Source organism: Procambarus clarkii, chromosome 63, assembly GCF_040958095.1.
Source record: "Procambarus clarkii isolate CNS0578487 chromosome 63, FALCON_Pclarkii_2.0, whole genome shotgun sequence".
In the NCBI taxonomy this organism is placed as follows: domain Eukaryota; kingdom Metazoa; phylum Arthropoda; class Malacostraca; order Decapoda; family Cambaridae; genus Procambarus; species Procambarus clarkii.
The window spans coordinates 17,922,177-17,941,903 of NC_091212.1; the positions used below are offsets into that span (position 1 = coordinate 17,922,177).

Here is a 19,727-nt window from a genome sequence, read left to right on the forward strand (position 1 = left end):
AAATAATCGCCAACAGAACCTAAACACCTAACCTAACCTATGCCTATATATGCACAATATGCTAATATATTATAATATTAATTTATACTTGAGAAAATTCCCGTTTTGAATGAGCAGCATATTAAAATTTATGAATGCGTCTGTGGGGTCGACCGCTGGATGTAATGGACTTGAATCGAGGACGGGTTGTCGAATCACAACGCTATAAATGCTTCACCCACGTACTACAAATACAAATAATCGCCAACAGAACTTAAACACCTAAACTATGCCTATATATGCACAATATGCTAATATTTCAAAATATTAATTTATATTTGAGAAAATTCCCGTTTTGAATGAACAGCATGGAAAAATTTATGAATGCGTCTGTGGGGTCGACCGCTGGATGTAATGGATTTGAGTCGAGGACGGGTTGGTATAAACCGTTTTCATTCATAAACAGGGGGTTTAGCGGGTGTATGGAATCCCTTTTAGGTTTTTGGAGGACGGGCTGCTCACAACTGATGACGTCCGAACATTTCTCGAACAGTGCTTCAATCACGACCTATGCTCGCATCGCAACGCTGTAAATGTTGCACTTCAGATAAAAATGATCGTCAACAGACCCAAAACATTCAACCTAATCTACGCCTATTTATACATAGAACTTTAATACATAATAAATGAGAACAAACCTATTTTTATGCACAATTTGTTAAACTTAATCAATGCGTCTTGGGGAACTATAGCAGCTTTAACGAGCCTGGCCTGAGGAAGTATTGTGTGTCCGGGTACACGTGTCCCATGGTACATGTGTCCGGGTACACGTGTCCGGGTACATGTTTCCGGATACACGTGTCCCATGGTACATGTGTCCGGGTACACGTGTCCCATGGTACATGTGTCCGGGTACACGTGTCCCATGGTACATGTGTCCGGGTACATGTTTCCGGATATACGTGTCCGGATACATGTTTCCGGGTACACATGTCCGGGTACATACGTATAGGAACCGCGTACATTGCCAGAAAGTGTAAGTGCTATCAACTGTTATCACAGTGTAAGGTTTACCCGCGTCACTCACGACCCCCTCCGCCCCCCCCCCCCTCTGTCTTGACACAACCCGCCACGCTTCCGTCTCTCTTACACCCTCCCCATCTATCATGCCTTCGCCCCCCCCCCCACCCCTCCCTTCTTTTTCTGGTCCAACTTTCCCTATTAATGCCCCCTTAGCTTGCCGCAGCCATAAATGCTACCTTCTTCCCGCTACCATACAAACCTCACCTCCACCATTCACTAGAGCAAGGCCTCCTCCCCCCTGCCCCACACCTACGAGCCCCACCACCCTCCAGGGCGGGGAGCCCCCCAACCACTCACCACTACCTCCCACAACAACCGCCCCACCAACACTGCCAGCGCCCGACCATCAGTCCCTCACGCCCTCTTACTACTCACGCTTCACCTGCTCACCTCACCTTCCTCACCTGGTGAATATAACCCAAATATTTTGTGAAAAACAGCACATCTCCTCTGCCGGGTAAGTCCACAACGGGCTCACCATAGCCCGTGCTGCTTGAACCTTTCAGTTCCGATTAGGTGAATCTAAAACAAAAATAACGTGAAAAACATACCAAATGTGGATTCCTTTCCACACTGGTCTCCGAATGCATAATGGATCTGATGAGTTAGCCATTTGCTAGTAAAGATGGAAGTGATTGCCATCTTGGACTGTCTTTAAGAAGCGTGAGGGCACCAATATTCCGGGAACAGCAACAATATTTTGTGGACTTAAGGCATAGTGAAATTCACACCAGTTATATTGTTTATCATCATTCTATTATGCAGGAAGAACCACACATCTAGTGATCACCCTCTAAAGTTAGCAGACTTCTAAATGTTAGCACTGCTAGCTAGGCTTAGGCTCGGCTACAAGCACCAGCTGCCCACGTAAATTTGAGTGCTTTGTGAACACAATTATCACATTACTATTTTTGCTGAAGAAAACAATTTGAAAAGTTTCAGGTTAAAAATTGGTGAATACAATGAAAGGTTAAAGGTTGTGACTCGTCAGGAGCTCATCATCTTCCAGATAGTAACCGAAAAAACAGCAGGAGTTTCTCCTCTGGATCACCCCACAGAGGCGCTGAAATATAATTGTCAGCTCTGGGGTCTCTGCAGTGGTGGTGTCACGGAACCAGGTCGTGGAGACCACTCATGGCATCCTTGCCCAGGGGCCAAGTCTCTCACATAAGCCTTAGGCTCGGCTACAAGTTCCTCTGGGAATTTGTAACATCTGCTGATGTAGATTTGTCTAAATGTAAACTCTGTCAGCAGAACTATTCGCAGACTTTGCGTCATTATATAATGGAATGTGAAAAAATCGCGGAATTTAGAGATAGCTCCATCAATAGTGTCAATGTGTAAGTACTTCATTCATAATGATGTGCTGCCCGAAATCTTAGAGAAGTATCCAAAATTTGCTTACTGTAGGTAATGCATGCACATGACTATAAAGCTGCCGCCCAGTTGGGTGGGTGTGGAGCACATGACTGTAAAGCTGCCGCCCAGTTGGGTGGGTGTGGAGCACATGACTGTAAAGCTGCCGCCCAGTTGGGTGGGTGTGGAGCAAGACTAGTAACTGTGTGACTCACCATAGATGTAAAGTGCCTTGTATAGTGACTGTTGTGAGCCTCTTGTTGATCACTTGTGACACAAAAGATTATTGATGTGTGTACTTGTGTGGGTTATTAAATATGTATGTGTATGTATATATGTATACGTATGTGTATGTATATATGTATACATATGTATATGTACATGTATGCATGAGTATGTATACGTATGTATATGTACATGTATGCATGAGTATGTGTACATGTATATATAACATTAATAATTTTGTAACTAGTGTGAAAAGATTATTTGCTTAGCTAAACGAACTAGAGGGTTCAGTTCCTGAACCGATTATGTGCCTCTGTAATCCTTTACACCACCGCCCACGGGATGGGTATGGGGTGCATAATAAAGAAAGAAATTGAGTTCTCACATATCCGGGAACAAATGTGTGCAGATGTTCCAGGTACCTTTGTACTATGATTTTACTGCTCCTGTTTTCGAAAACAAAATACAAGCGAGGAAAAGTGAACATGTTATAGGGCTTTCAAAGTAAAAAATTATTTGTTTCAATTTTTATTGAAATACTGTACTAATAAAAGTATGTGAGTATCTCAAGTGTTGTTTTTATTTTAGTTTTCAATACTTTTTCAAGTTCTGTAATTTTTACGAGTGTGCGCGCGCATGTTTTGTCAAGGGTTGTGTGGACGCGCACACGCTCATGTTTGGTGCGTGTGTGCGCATATTTGTCCGTACAGGCGCCTGAATATACGTTTATTGGTGTATGTTTCCTCTCATAAATGTATTTGCAGGGTCGAGCGTAAGCTCTTGAGCCCCGCCTTACTAATCTGTCTAATGCAGACTCACAACCCTCCTGATGCGTCTACCCTTTAGGACAGGTTATTGTACTAACCTGTACTATCCCTCCCTCCGCTCCACTACCTGCGTGCCTGTTGTGGTTCGGGGTAAATGATCACACCTATGTCACACCTCTTCTCAGAGTCCAGGAAGATACAAGCTGCCCACCCTCCGCTGCCTCACCGCTCGTACCTGCCTCACCGCTCGTACCTGCCTCACCGCTCGTACCTGCCTCACCGCTCGCACCTGCGTCACCGCTCGCACCTGCCTCACTGCTCGTACCTGCCTCACCGCTCGTACCTGTCTCACTGCTCGTACCTGCCTCACTGCTCGTACCTGCCTCACCGCTCGTACCTGCCTCACTGCTCGTACCTGCCTCACCGCTCGTACCTGCGTCACCGCTCGTACCTGCCTCACCTCTCGTACTTGCCTCACCGCTCGTACCTGCCTCACCGCTCGTACCTGCGTCACCGCTCGTACCTGCCTCACCGCTCGTACCTGCGTCACCGCTCGTACCTGCCTCACCGCTCGTACCTGCGTCACCGCTCGTACCTGCGTCACCGCTCGTACCTGCGTCACCGCTCGTACCTGCCTCACTGCTCGTACCTGCCTCACCGCTCGTACCTGCCTCACCGCTCGTACCTGCGTCACCGCTCGTACCTGCGTCACCGCTCGTACCTGCGTCACCGCTCGTACCTGCCTCACTGCTCGTACCTGCGTCACCGCTCGTACCTGCGTCACCACTCGTACCTGCGTCACCACTCGTACCCAGCCTCTCAACTAATACGTCACATTTTGCACGTTGTGGTCCCCAATGTACAAATTACAGAGAACTAAGAAAAACAGCGGATCACATATAACGCCGTTTTCTATGCGTCGGCAGGGCAGGTTAGGTTAAGTAGGTTATTCGGGTTCGTACGTTTCGGTTAGGTTAGCACTTTATATTTTGTACGTTGTGGTAAATTCTAATAGTTGTGTTCTATTTATTTATGTATATTGCCTGTTACCTCCTCATATCTTCATCACCTGATACTAACTGCGGTTGAACTCTAACAGCCACTTGTGTGGGCACTTGTGGAGTTGGTCAAGATCATCCCACACCACGATACAACCCTCCTTGCTTTTCCTTTCCTCATCAGCAACGTGTCGATTGCGGCAGTCATATTTATCAGCTCAATCTCTCGAGGTCATTACCAAAGATTAGGAACAGCAACATGACGAGCTGTGAGGGCACGTCTCGATTCATCCTTCCAGCATGACATGTGTCTGAGTGTGACTGTTTTCCTTCTGGCAGGTACTCATTTGACGGCATCCCAGCTGGTCTCTAGTTACACATAGTAGTGTAGGTAGTATTTCTGGTAGTCTAGGTAAACGCTGTCTCTCATTCTCCCCCCTCCCCGCCTTGCTGTATCGTAGTGTGAGGGTGTGTGGAGAGAGATACGGACAAGAGATAAGCATATAGATAGTTAATGGAATAGTGTTAATCCCAGGTGTTCTGATAAGGGTTCTAGAGATACAGACAAACTTGGGTCGAGCAGTACAAGCCACTCATGACAGGCATGACTAATGTAACACGATAAGCCTCATAGCTTGATGTAGTGTTATACGTTAATTAACCGTCGCCAGTGTCGCCCTGCATGCCACACCCACCTTCACGGCCCGGACACTCTTGTGGTTGACACTGTTGTGGCTGACACTCTTGTGGCTGACACTGTTGTTGTTGTTGACACTGTTGTGGTTGACACTGTTGTGGTTGACACTGTTGTTGACACTATTGTGGTTGACACTGTTGTTGTTGACACTCTTGTGGTTGACACTTGTGGTTGACACTCTTGTGGCTGACACTTGTGGTTGTTGTTGACACTGTTGTGGTTGACACTGTTGTTGACACTGTTGTGGTTGACACTTGTGGTTGACACTCTTGTGGCTGACACTTGTGGTTGACACTCTTGTGGCTGACACTCTTGTGGTTGACACTGTTGTGGTTGACACTCTTGTGGTTGACACTTGTGGTTGACACTCTTATGGTTGACACTTGTGGTTGACACTCTTGTGGTTGACACTTGTGGTTGACACTCTTGTGGTTGACACTTGTGGTTGACACTCTTGTGGTTGACACTTGTGGTTGACACTCTTGTGGTTGACACTTGTGGTTGACACTCTTGTGGTTGACACTTGTGGTTGACATTTGTGGTTGACACTCTTGTGGTTGACACTCTTGTGGTTGACACTGTTGTTGTTGACACTCTTGTGGTTGACACACTTGTGGTTGACACTCTTGTGGTTGACACTCTTGTGGTTGACACTCTTGTGGTTGACACTCTTGTGGTTGACACTTGTGGTTGACACTCTTGTGGTTGACACTCTTGTGGTTGACACTTGTGGTTGACACTCTTGTGGTTGACACTCTTGTGGTTGACACTCTTGTGGTTGACACTCTTGTGGTTGACACTTGTGGTTGACACTCTTGTGGTTGACACTTGTGGTTGACACTCTTGTGGTTGACACTCTTGTGGCTGACACTCTTGTGGTTGACACTTGTGGTTGACACTCTTGTGGTTGACACTATTGTGGTTGACACTGTTGTTGTTGACACTCTTGTGGTTGACACTGTTGTGGTTGACACTCTTGTTGTTGACACTTGTGGTTGACACTCTTGTGGTTGACACTCTTGTGGCTGACACTCTTGTGGTTGACACTCTTGTGGTTGACACTCTTGTGGTTGACACTGTTGTTGTTGACACTCTTGTGGTTGACACACTTGTGGTTGACACTCTTGTGGTTGACACTCTTGTGGTTGACACTCTTGTGGTTGACACTCTTGTGGTTGACACTTGTGGTTGACACTCTTGTGGTTGACACTCTTGTTGTTGACACTGTTGTGGTTGACACTCTTGTGGTTGACACTCTTGTGGTTGACACTCTTGCTGTTGACACTGTTGTTGTTGACACTCTTGTGGTTGACACTTGTGGTTGACACTCTTGTGGTTGACACTCTTGTGGTTGACACTCTTGTGGTTGACACTTGTGGTTGACACTCTTGTGGCTGACACTCTTGTGGTTGACACTTGTGGTTGACACTCTTGTGGTTGACACTCTTGCGGTTGACATTGTTGTTGTGGTTGACACTGTTGTGGTTGACACTGTTGTTGTTGACACTGTTGTTATTGACACAGTTGTGGTTGACAATGTTGTGATTTACATTGCAGTGGTTGACATTGTTGTGGTTGTGGTCGAACAGGACACAAAGGGTAACAGTCAATCAAATAAAATCGAGTCAAAGCGCAGTTAAAAGCTCTGTACCTCAAGGTACAGTCCTTGCACCGCTGCTTTTCCTTATTCTCATATTAGATATAGACAAAAATACAAGTCACAGCTTCGTTTCATCCTTTGCAGATGGCCCAAAAATCAGCATTAAAATTATCTCTGCTGAAGACATTGAAAAACTTCAAGCAGATATAAATAAAGTTTTCGATTAGACAGCAGAAAATAACATAATGTTTAACAGTGATAAATTCCATGTACTCAGGTACGGTAAAAATGAGGACCTTAAACATAATACAGGGAGCAAAACACAATCAAATGTGCCCATAGTAGGAAAGCAGTATGTAATGGATTTAGGAATAATGATGTCTGACGACCTAACGTTTAGGGAGCATAACCAAGCAAATATTGCGGCAGCCAGAAAAATTATAGGATGGATTACGAGAACCTTCAAACACATGGATCCCATCACAATGGTTGTACTATACCAATCACTTGTGTTGTCCCGTCATGAGTACTGCTCAGTACTCACTTCCCCCTTCAGAGCAGGAGAGATTGCTGAAATAGAGGGAATACAGAGAACATATACGGCATACAAAGACGCAATAAAGCACCTAAATTATTGGGATCGTCTCAATGCTCTCCAAATCTACTCACAAGAAAGAAGACGAGAGAGATATCAAATAATATACACATGGAAAATACTGGAGGGCCTGGTCACTATTCTACACAGTAAAACATCAACATACTGGAGTGAACGATATGGAAGAAAATGCAGAATAGAACCAGTGAAGAGCAGAGGCGCCATAGGCACAATCAGAGAACACTGTATAAACATCAGAGGTCCACGGTTGTTTAACATCCTTCCAACGAGTACAAGAAATATTGCCGGAACAACAGTGGACATCTTCAAAAGAAAACTAGATCATTTTCTCCAAGGAGCACCGAACCAACCGGGCTGTGGTGGGTATGTGCGCCTGCGGGCCGCTCCAAGCAACAGCCTGGTGGACCAAATTCTCACACGTCAAGCCTGGCCTCGGGCCGGGCTTGAGGAGTGGAACAACTCCCAGAACCCCATCAACCAGGTATCAAGCAGGTTGACGCTGTTATTTTTGACATTGTTGTGGTTGATGCTGTTATGGTTGACACTGTTGTGGTTGACACTGTTATGGTTGACACTGTTATTTTTGACATTGTTGTGGTTGATGCTGTTATGGTTGACACTGTTGTGGTTGACACTGTTGGGGTTGACACTGTTATGGTTGACATTTTTGTGGTTGACAGTGTTGTGGTTAACACTGTTGTGGTTAACACTGTTGGGGTTGACACTGTTATGGTTGACATTGTTGTGGTTGATGCTGTTATGGTTGACACTGTTGTGGTTGACACTGTTGGGGTTGACACTGTTATGGTTGACATTTTTGTGGTTGACAGTGTTGTGGTTAACACTGTTGTGGTTGACACTGTTGGGGTTGACACTGTTATGGTTGACATTGTTGTGGTTGATGCTGTTATGGTTGACACTGTTGTGGTTGACACTGTTGGGGTTGACACTGTTATGGTTGACATTGTTGTGGTTGACACTGTTGTGGTTGACACTGTTATGGTTGACATTGTTGTGGTTGACACTGTTATGGTTGACACTGTTGTGGTTGACATTGTTGTGGTTGACACTGTTGTGGTTGACTCTGTTGTTGTTGACACTGATGTGGTTGACACTGTTGTGAATGACACTGTTGTGGTTGATATTGTTATGGTTGACACTGTTGTGGTTGACACTGTTGTGGTTGACACTCTTATGGTTGACATTGTTGTGGTTGACAGTGTTGTAGTTAACACTGTTATGGTTAACACTGTTATGGTTGACACTGTTGTGGTTGACACTGTTGTGGTTAACACTGCTATGGTTGACACTGTTATGGTTGACTGTTGTGGTTGACACTGTTGTGGTTGACATTGTTGTGGTTGATGCTGTTACGGTTGACATTGTTGTGGTTGACACTTTTGTGGTTGACACTTTTGTGGTTGACATTGTTGTGGTTGACACTGTTATGGTTGACACTGTTACGGTTGACACTTTTGTGGTTGACATTGTTGTGGTTGACACTGTTATGGTTGACACTGTTGTGGTTGACATTGTTGTGGTTGACACTGTTGTGGTTGACTCTGTTGTTGTTGACACTGATGTGGTTGACACTGTTGTGAATGACACTGTTGTGGTTGATATTGTTATGGTTGACACTGTTGTGGTTGACACTGTTGTGGTTGACACTCTTATGGTTGACATTGTTGTGGTTGACAGTGTTGTAGTTAACACTGTTATGGTTAACACTGTTATGGTTGACACTGTTGTGGTTGACACTGTTGTGGTTAACACTGCTATGGTTGACACTGTTATGGTTGACTGTTGTGGTTGACACTGTTGTGGTTGACATTGTTGTGGTTGATGCTGTTACGGTTGACATTGTTGTGGTTGACACTTTTGTGGTTGACACTGTTGTGGTTGACATTGTTGTGGTTGACATTGTTGTGGTTGACGCTGTTACGGTTGACACTTTTGTGGTTGACATTGTTGTAGTTGACATTGTTGTGGTTGACGCTATTGTGGTTGACGATGTTGAGGTTGACACTGTTGTGGTTGACACTGTTACGATTGACATTGTTGTGGTTGACACTGTTGTGGTTGACACTGTTGTGGTTGATGCTGTTATGGTTGACATTGTTGTCGTTGACGCTGTTGTGGTTGACATTGTTGTGGTTGACACTGTTGTGGTTGACACTGTTCTGGTTGACACTGTTGTGGTTGGCGCTGTTGTGGTTGACACTGTTGTGATTGATGCTAAATTTTTAAATTTTTTAAATTTTGCCCCGAGGGGGGAGTTTATTGGGCAGCGCCACTCATCTAGTGAGTGGACATGCCGCCATAGCAGCATGTACAACACTCCCCAAAAGGAAGAAAACCCGCTGGGTTGTTCATCCTGTCACTTGTACCCAGACACAGCTGGGACTTGCTTAACTGTCTCAAGTGAACAGCTCCTCAGACAAGAAGATTAACATCTGTCAACCCTTAAAATCTTACGTTATCTTGCGGGTGCAAAATGGGGAAACTTTTTAAGAAGAGCATCACTATTTAACAAATAGTGTTTTCCTAATTCAAACAATGTGGGGTTTATTATTCTTCACATACTTCTAACGTCTCTCAGGTGTTCACATTCACGTAGATAGTGGTCTAGGCGGTGTCCGTCACTCTCATCACAGATTCTGCAACTTCGCAGATCAACAGTTGTTTCCATTCCGTATCTCCATGGATATTTGTATCCAAGACGGATTCTCGCTATTACTGATTGTCTCCCTCGTCCTCCTCCTCTTCGTCCACAAGGATTGGGATTGCCAGCTGCAACCATGTTGTACCATCGTATAGATTCACTGGTTTGTGCTTCTATCCTCCTTTCCTCAGTTACCTTGTCACGGTGATGTTGCCTGACAATACCTCTAACTGTTGTGGTTGATATTGTTGTGGTTGATGCTGTTGTGGTTGACACTGTTGTGGTTGGCATTGTTGTGGTTGTCGCTGTTGTGGTTGACACTGTTGTGGTTGACACTGTTGTGGTTGACACTGTTGTGGTTGACATTGTCATGGTTTACACTGTTGTAGTTGACGCTGTTGTTTTTGACACTGTTGTGGTTGTCGCTGTTACGATTGACATTGTTGTGGTTGACACTTTTGTGGTTGACATTGTTGTGGTTTACATTGTTGTGGTTGTCACTGTTGTGGTTGACGCTGTGTTGGTTGGTACTGCTATGGTTGACATTGTTGTGGATGACATTGTTGTGGTTGACGCTGTTGTGGTTGACACTGCTGTGGTTGACGCTGTTTGGTTGACACTTTTGTGGTTGACACTTTTGTGGTTGACATTGCTGCGGTTGACATTGTTGTGGTTGACGCTATTGTGGTTGACACTTTTGTGGTTGACATTGTTGTGGTTGACACTGTTATGGTTGACACTGTTGTGGTGGACATTGTTGTGGTTGACGCTGTTGTGGTTGACACTGTTGTGGTTAACGCTGTTGTGGTTGACACTGTTGTGGTTGACGCTGTTGTGGTTGACGCTGTTGTGGTTGACATTGTTGTGGTTGACATTGTTATGGTTGACATTGTTGTGGTTGACATTGTTGTGGTTGACACTGTTGTGGTTGACGCTGTTGTGGTTGACACTGATGTGGTTGTCGTTGTTACGGTTGACATTGTTGTGGTTGACACTTTTGTGGTTGACATTGTTGCAGTTGACATTTTTGTGGTTGACACTGTTGTGGTTGACGTTGTTGTGGTTGACACTGTTATGGTTGACATTGTTGTGGTTTACATTGTTGTGGTTGTCACTGTTGTGGTTGACGTTGTGTTGGTTGACACTGTTATGGTTGACACTGTTGTGGTTGACACGGTTGTGGTTAACACTGTTGTTGTTGACATTGTTGTGGTTGACATTGTTGCAGTTGACATTTTTGTGGTTGACACTGTTGTGGTTGACGCTGTTGTGGTTGACACTGTTATGGTTGACATTGTTGTGGTTTACATTGTTGTGGTTGTCACTGTTGTGGTTGACGCTGTGTTGGTTGGTACTGTTATGGTTGACATTGTTGTGGTTGACATTGACATTGCAGCAGCTGAAGGAGGCATTCGAGCAAAATTCGGTGTTAAGTTTCACTTACGAGATGGAGAATGATGGGAGGCTGCCCATTCTAGATGTAACAGTCACGGAGAGGAATGGTGGCTTCCACACTACAGTCTACACTAAGGAAACGAACATAGGAATGTGCCTTAATGCCAACAGTGACTGTCCAGACAGGTACAAGAGGAGTGTCGACAATGTTTACGTCGACCGAGCTCTCACTCACAGCTCTGGCTGGAAGCAGGTCGACGAAGAACTCTGTAGGGTAAGGCAGGTCCTAGTCAACAACGGCTTCTCTAACGGTTATGTTGAAGACGTCATTACAAGAAAGGTGAAACGCCATGCAACCTCTGAAGAGTCGACTAACATAACACATGTGTCCCCTATTAGACTGTTTTACAGGAAGTTCTTTTCAACGGCTCACTAAACGCAGGAAAGTGTCCTGAAAGATATTATTAACAGGAACGTTATCCCCACAGGCTCAAATCAGAAGATACAATTAACAATTTCTACAAAAACAAGAAAACGGCCAACCTACTCATGAAGAACTCTCCAGACACCAAACAGAACGCCTTGAAAGAAACCAACGTCGTCTATGCCTTCACATGCCTACTTGGGGACTGTAGGGACTGTCAGCCCTAAAAATCTCAGCATATAGGCAAGACAACAACGTCTTTTTCTAGGCGATTAACAATGCACAAACAACAGGTCTCCATCAAGAACATAAATCTCACACAACCAGACCATCACCAGAGAAATCTTAACAAGCAACAGAGAAATTATCGATAGACACAGCGACAGCAGGAGGATCGACATCAGCGAGGCACTACACATCAAAAGGTCAACACCAGCAATCAATAGCCAATTAACACATAATTACATTCTAGTCACTTCAAGACCCCGAACCAGCACAGAAGCAAGAAAACAAATGTATTCCCATTTCATATACCCATTGTTTCGTGTTCTGTCTTTTCCCATTTATTTGTGTCCTGTCACCTCGCCCAAAAACGAATATAAGCACGATCTGGATATGTAAAAAAATTGTCTTTGAAAATGTAAGAAGTGTTTCTTGCAAAACGCTTCTAAGCGTAAGACCATAAATAAAGAGTGAAGGTGAACTTTGGAGAGTTAATTTTTCAACCACCCCTCGACAGTGAAGAAAAACATAAGAAATATTGAAAAGCTTCGTGTTAGAATCATTAATCTTTCTCTTTCTGTCATATTCAACAACATATGTTTACAAGAAAGACTGCTACATATATATATATATATATATATATATATATATATATATATATATATATATATATATATATATATATATATATATATATGGATATATATATGGTGTGGATATATATAACTTTGTTATTGGGAGAGAATGCAAAATAATGTCGAAAAAGAATAATTTAATTTTTCATTTTTTCTTGTCTGTTCTTGGGTGTGGTTGAAATGGGAGTTGACAGGCGCGTGTGAGGGGGGAGGGGGGAGGGGGTTGACAGGTCACGTAGGATGACGGGACTGACAGTCACTTATGACCTCTACCACCACTGTACCGTCTAGGGGGAAGGCTTAGCATTTGGTCACTGTACTTGTATTATATAATTTTGAGTTGTACGTTAGTTATGAAACCAGCTGGAGGTCACACCTGGCTGTAATCCCCTGGTCGTGCTTGCTGGGGTAGAGCTATAGCTCCTGGGCCACACCACTGCCTCACGGGACCGCCGCTTCATAATGTGTTTCAGAGTTGTGAATTGTTTTACGTCATCTACCTCTTATAGTATCATTCTCTTCCTGAAGTTCAACACATTCATCTTTGACCTGTAGCGTGCGGGATCGTCTGAATAACCCATGGGCTCTAGCTCTTGGCTCCCAGACTTAACTGCACAAACCATCCTCCTGTTTAGATAGCACTTTTTGTAGCCCTGTGGACCATCGTACATATATTGACGTAATGGACAATTAGCGGGAAGAATTTAGTACTATTCACTTTATAGAGTCCGGCCATTTACAGTCAAAACCAAACTTAAATATTTTTAGGCCTAGTATAGCATATATATGTATTGTATTATATATCGTGTATTGTATTGTACCATGTGTGTCCATGGTGGGGTCTGGTCCCTGTTGTGTGTCCATGGTGGGGTCTGGTCCCTGTTGTGTGTCTATGGTGGGGTCTGGTCCCTGTTGTGTGTCCATGGTGGGGTCTGGTCCCTGTTGTGTGTCTATGGTGGGGTCTGGTCCCTGTTGTGTGTCCATGGTGGGGTCTGGTCCCTGTTGTGTGTCCATGGTGGGGTCTGGTCCCTGTTGTGTGTCCATGGTGGGGTCTGGTCCCTGTTGTGTGTCCATGGTGGGGTCTGGTCCCTGTTGTGTGTCCATGGTGGGGTCTGGTCCCTGTTGTGTCACCATGGTGGGGTCTGGTCCTTGTTGTGTCTCCATGGTGGGGTCTGGTCCCTGTACTCACCTAATTGTACTCATCTAATTGTGCTTGCGGGGGTTGAGCTCTGGCTCTTTGGTCCCGCCTCTCAACCGTCAATCAACAGGTGTACAGGTTCCTGAGCCTATCGGGCTCTATCATATCTACACATTGAACTGTGTATGGACTCAGCCTCCACCACATCACTTCCTAATGCATTTCATTTGTCAACCACTCTGACACTAAAAAAGTCAGTTTCCACCTGTGTCCCCTTGTGCGTGTGCCCCTTGTGTTAAATAGCCTGTCTTTATCTACCCTATCAATTCTCTTGAGAATCTTGAATTTGGTGATCATGTCCCCCTAACTCTTCTGTTTTCCAGCGAAGTGAGGTTTAATTCCCGTAGTCTCTCCTCGTAGCTCATACCTCTCAGCTCGGGTACTAGTCTGGTGGCAAACCTTTGAACCTTTTCCAGTTTGGTCTTATCCTTGACTAGATATGGACTCCATGCTGGGGCTGCATACTCCAGGATTGGCCTGACATATGTGGTATACAAAGTTCTGAATGAATTCTTACACAAGTTTCTGAATGCCGTTCTTATGTTGGCCAGCCTGGCATATGCCGCTGATGTTATCCTCTTGATATGGACTGCAGGGGACAGGTCTGGCGTGATGTCAACCCCCAAGTCTTTTTCTCTCTCTGACTCTTGAAGAATTTCATCTCCCAGATGATACCTAGTATCTAGCCTCCTGCTCCATACGCCTATCTTCATTACATTACATTTGCTTGGATTAAACTCTAACAACCATTTGTTCGACCATTCCTTCAGCTTGTCTAGGTCTTCTTGAAGCCTCAAGCAGTCCTCCTCAGTCTTAATCCTTCTCATAATTTCGGCATCGTCAGCAAACATTGAGAGAAATGAATCTATACCCTCCGGGAGATCATTTACATATATCAGAAACAAGATAGGACCGAGTACAGATCCCTGTGGGGCTCCACTGGTGACTTCACGCCAATCTGAGGTCTCACCCCTCACCGTAACTCTCTGCTTCCTATTGCCCAGGTACTCCCTTATCCACTGGAGCGCCTTACCAGCTACACCTGCCTGTCTCTCCAGCTTATGTACCAGCCTCTTATGCGGTACTGTGTCAAAGGCTTTCCGACAATCCAAGAAAATGCAGTCCGCCCAGCCTTTTTTTTCTTGCTTAATCTTTGTCACCTGGTCGTAGAATTCTATCAAGCCTGTAAGGCAAGATTTACCCTCCCTGAATCCATGTTAGCGATTTGTCACGAAGTCCCTTCTCTCCAGATGTGTTACTAGTTTTTTTTCTCACGATCTTCTCCATCACCTTGCATGATATACAAGTCAAGGACACTGGCCTGTAGTTCAGTGCCTCTTGTCTGTCGTCCTTTTTGTATATTGGGACCACATTTGCCGTCTTCCATATTTCTGGTAGGTCTCCCGTCTCCAGTGACCTACTATACACTATGGAGAGTGGCAAGCAAAGTGCCCCTGCACACTCTTTCAGTACCCATGGTGAGATCCCATATGGACCAACAGCTTTTCTAACATCCAGATCCAGCAGGTGTCTCTTGACATCCTCACTCGTAATTTCAAACCCTTCCAAGGCCGCCTGGTTTACTTCCCTTTCTCCTAGCACAGTGACCTCACCTTGTTCTATTGTGAAGACCTCCTGGAACCTCTTGTTGAGTTCTTTACACACCTCTTTGTCATTCTCTGTATACCTGTCCTCGCCTGTTCTAAGTTTCATTACCTGTTCTTTCACTGTTGTTTTCCTCCTGATGTGACTGTGGAGCAGCTTTGGTTTGGTCTTGGCTTTGTTTGCTATATCATCCCACCGTTTGGTTGGATGGTGTAACAGGTGTTTGGGGCTTGGTGGGAATGTGTAACAGGTGTTGGTAGCTTGGTGGGATGGTGTAACAGGTGTTGAGGTTTTGCTGGGGCGGTGTAACAGGTGTTAAGGTTTTGGTGGGATGATGTAACAGGTGTTATATGCCTGGTGGGATTGTGTAACAGGTGTTGGGGGTTTGGTGGGATGGTGTAATAGGTGTTGGGGCTTATTGGGATAGTTTAACAGGTGTTGGGGGATTTGGGGGACGGTGTAGCAGGTGTTGGAGGCTTGATGGGATGGTGTAACATGTGTTGGGAGCTCTGTGGGATGGGGTAACAGGTGTTGGGATTTTGAAGGGATGGTGTAAAATGAGTTAGAGGCCTGGTAAGATGGTGTAACAGGTGTTTGGGATTGGTGGGATGGTGTAACAGGTGCTAGGGCTGGGGTGGGGTTGTGTAACAGGTGTTGGGGCTTAGAGTATGGTGTAACAGGTGTTGGGGCTTAGAGTATGGTGTAACAGGTGTTGGGGCTTAGAGTATGGTGTAACAGGTGTTGGGGTCGAGATGGGATGGTGTAAAACGTATTGGGGGCATAGTGGGATGGTGTAACAGGTGTTGGGGGCATAGTTGGATGATGTAACTGGTGTTGGGGGCATAGTGGGATGATGTAACTGGTGTTGGGGGCATAGTGGGATGGTGTAACAGGTGTTGGGGGCATAGTGGGATGGTGTAACAAGTGTTGGGGGTTTGATGGAATTTTGTAACAGGTGTTGGGGGCTTAGTGATATGGTGAAACAAGTGTTGAGGGCTTAGTGGATGGCGTAATAGATGTTGGGGGCTTGGTAGGATGGTGTAACAGGTGTTAGAAGCTTGGTAGAATGGTGTAACAGGTGTTGGGGGCTTAGTGGGATGGTGTAACAGGTGTTGGGGGCTTAATGGATGGCGTAATAGATGTTGGGGGCTTGGTAGGATGGTGTAACAGGTGTTAGAAGCTTGGTAGAATGGTGTAACAGGTGTTGGGGGCTTAGTGGGATGGTGTAACAGGTGTTGGGGGCCTAGTGGATGATGTAACAGGTGTTGGGGGGTGCTAAAATGGTGCAACAGGTGGTGAAGGCTTTGTGGGGAAGGTGTAACAGGTGTTGTGGGATTGTGGGGTGGTGTAACAGGTGTTACGGGCTTGACGGGATGGTGTAACAGGTGTTACGGGCTTGACGGGATGGTGTAACAGGTGTTGGAGGCTTAGTGAGATGGTGTAACAGGTGTTGTGGGATTGTGGGGTGGTGTAACAGGTGTTTGGGGTTTTGTGGGATGGTGTAAAAGGTGTTGGGGATTGGTGGGATGGTGTAACAGGTGTTGGGGATTGGTGGGATGGTGTAACAGGTGTTGGGAGCTTGGTGGGATGGTGTAACAGGTGTTGGGAGCTTGGTGGGATGGTGTAACAGGCGTTGGCGACTTGGTGGGATGGTGTAACAGGTGTTAGAGGCTTGGTGGGATGCTGTAACGTTTGTTGATGCTTTATGGGATGATATAACAGGTGTTTGGGTTTAGGTGGGATGATGTAATAGGTGTTGGGGGCTTGGTGGGATGGTGTAGCAGGTGTTGGGGCTTTTGGTGGGATGGTGTAACAGGTGTTGTATGTAACGGCTGATTCCCTCCTTCCCTCCCCTCCCTCCCTTCGCCTATTTGTCAAGGGCCAAGAGGTTGACCTGAGGTTGGTCTTACTAGCTTGGTCCTCTCGGTGCCTATGCTTCCCCACTCCATTCCCTCTCCATCCACCTCTCAATTCCCTCTCTTCCCCTCTCACCGGTTCCTCCCCATACCAGGTGAGTCAAATGTCCCTACCTTTTATCTTGGAGGAGACGGGGTTGAATATAATTTATCAGTGTCTGTAAACATTGCTTGGATGTGCCCCAGGCTCGGGTGGTCCACTACCGAGGCGCCTTGTTCCCTTCGAATAGCTCGGGAGAGCTGACTCAATCTTCGAGAATTTCAGGTACCTTCAGGCAGGTCACGGAAGGTGATTGGCAGTAGATAAGTGCCAAGTCCTTATTGGCCCTGGAGAGCCAGACCTCAGGCCTAGTTTTAAATGGTTGGCCGTAGCCAAATTGAGAGGTGGATGGAGAGGGAATGGAGTGGGGGAGCATAGGCACCAAGAGGACCAAGCTAGCAAGACCACCCTCAGGTCAACCTCTTGGCCCTTGACAAATGGGCGAAGGGAGGGGGGGGGGAAGGGGGAGGGAAGGAGGGAATCAGCCGTTACATGGAGGTTGTGTGAGATTGCGTAACAGGTGTTGGGGGCTAGGTGGGATGGTGTAACAGGTGATAGGGGCTTAGTGGGATGGTGAAGCAGGTGTTGGGGCTTCAACAATCCCATAAACCTTCCACTCTCCTCTCCTGTAGATATCAGTCTCATTAATTCATACTAGCTGTACCCGGCTACACGTTGCTGTGGCTCGTGCTGTGGCTCAGCAACCTTCCCCTGTCTCCCAGTCCTCCCCGCCATCCCTCACTTCCTCGTCCCCTCGTTCTCCAAACCATTACCCACTCCTCCGTCCTCTCGTCCTCCTAACCAATCCATACTCCACTGTCCCCTCATCCTCCCCACCATCTCCCACTCCCCCGTCCCCTCGTCCGCCCTTCCATTCCCCCTACCCCCTGTCCCCTTGTCCTCCCCACCATCCCCCACTGCCCCTGTCCTCCCCACCATTCTCCTGTCTCCTCGTCCCCCATATTCCCAACTCTCCCCGTCCCCTCCTCCTCCCCACCATTACCCCTGCAGTCCCCTGTCTCCTCGTCCTTCCCACCATCCCCTACTCCCTTCCCTTCGTTCTCCCCACCATTCCCCCTTTCTCTCGTCTGATGCCTTCCCAAATGATTTGATGTTCCCATCAGAAAATTGGGAACATCAAATGATCTAATGTTCCCATCACTGAAATATAAGAAAAACAGTAAAAGAAACGAAATGAAAAAATGAAAAAAAAAATATACACACGAAATGAACGGTATGGTTAACAACACAGCTCAATTCCAACACAATGTCAAACAAAATAATTAAATCAAAATTAAAATAAATTAAAATCTATGAAAATTAAATTTAGCAATGAAATTGGAAACATTGAAATGGAATCGTAACATATTTAGTATACTGTGTTGCTATTACATGCAACAGATGGCGCTGTTTTAAAAAAAAAGCATGTTTTTACTTGTCACAGGTGTGGCATCTATATAGTAGGTATCTAAAAACATGCTCGTATTTGAATAGGAATACGAGCGTTGTATCATTCCATTGTGTCAAAATTTCAAAGCAATTGGTGAAGACCTTTCGGAGATTACAGCATGTGCTGCTTTTACATGCAAAAGATGGCGCTGTTAAAAAAAAAAAATGCTTTTACCTGTCACAGGTGTGGCACGTATATAGTCGGTATAAAAGCACGCGTGTATTCAAATGCAATGTTGTGTCAAAATGCCAAAGCAATCGGTAAAGAGGTTTTGGAGATTACCCTCACATGAAAACTCACTTGGAAAAACTCAGTTTTTTTAAAAAGCACGTTCTTATCTGTCACAGACGTGACAACTATATAGTAGGTATATAAAAACACGTTCGTATGCGAATGGAACGTTGGGTCAAAATTGTTATAGCAATCGGTGAAGAACTTTCGGAGATTAGCGATTTTGAACAATCGAACATTTACATTATTATTTATATAGATACTTGTATCGAGGTCTACCCCCTAAGGTGGAACTACTGACCCATTCCAGGAGGCAACCCCACAACACCTGCCTAACTCCCGGGTACCTATTTACTGAGAGGTGAACAGGTGTATTAGGTAGAAGGAAACGTGATCAACCATGTCAGTTCAGTCCGGGAATCGAACCTGGAATCCCCGAATGTGAGGCGAGAATGAAGCGAGAAGTTGTATAATTAAGGCGCCATATGAGGTGGGTAACAGTATACTCGCCTGGGCGAGTGGTGGAGCCCCGGGCAGCTACCCTGTGCTGCCCTCCTGGCCCGTTGTCATGGCAACCGGGCTCAGTACCAACCCACCTTCTGTTGTGCTTATTAACCCAAGTGATCTC

General features: G+C 45.6%; 3 protein-coding genes across 5 annotated transcripts in view; 2 read left to right on the top strand and 1 right to left on the bottom strand.

Moving 5' to 3' along the window:
- Positions 1-1,315: 1,315 nt before the first annotated feature.
- LOC123769482 (tetraspanin-2A) overlaps positions 1,316-19,727 on the top strand; it is an 80,728-nt gene continuing 62,316 nt past the window's right edge. For 2 of the 3 annotated variants that reach the window (XM_069308789.1, XM_069308790.1), the window contains exon 1: positions 1,316-1,469. The gene's annotated coding sequence lies outside the window, so the exon portion shown is untranslated. Of the gene's footprint in view, positions 1,520-19,727 lie in introns of all 3 variants that reach the window. The other variant, XM_069308791.1, reaches the window with a different exon arrangement.
- On the top strand, positions 7,856-8,656 carry LOC138354516 (mucin-22-like). The gene has a single exon (XM_069308877.1). The coding sequence runs from the start codon at positions 7,856-7,858 to the stop codon at positions 8,654-8,656; it is 801 nt and encodes a 266-aa protein (XP_069164978.1).
- LOC138354517 (probable serine/threonine-protein kinase clkA) lies at positions 9,112-19,669 on the bottom strand. The gene is made up of 3 exons (XM_069308878.1): positions 19,641-19,669; positions 10,468-11,382; positions 9,112-9,541 (listed from the first exon to the last, which is right to left on the bottom strand). The coding sequence occupies exons 1-3, from the start codon at positions 19,667-19,669 to the stop codon at positions 9,112-9,114; spliced, it is 1,374 nt and encodes a 457-aa protein (XP_069164979.1).

Bases quoted from the DNA above. Each gene is read 5' to 3' on its own strand.
- LOC138354516 (XM_069308877.1), top strand. From the start codon at position 7,856: ATGGTTGACACTGTTGTGGTTGACACTGTTATGGTTGACACTGTTATT.
- LOC138354517 (XM_069308878.1), bottom strand. From the start codon at position 19,669: ATGACAACGGGCCAGGAGGGCAGCACAGG. The intron at 11,383-19,640 runs GTAGCTGCCCGG...TGCCTCCTTCAG, and splicing joins GGCCAGGAGGGCAGCACAGG to CTGCTGCAATGTCAATGTCA. The intron at 9,542-10,467 runs GTAAACCACAAC...CAATCACAACAG, and splicing joins ACAGTGACAACCACAACAAT to TGTCAACCACAACAGCGCCA.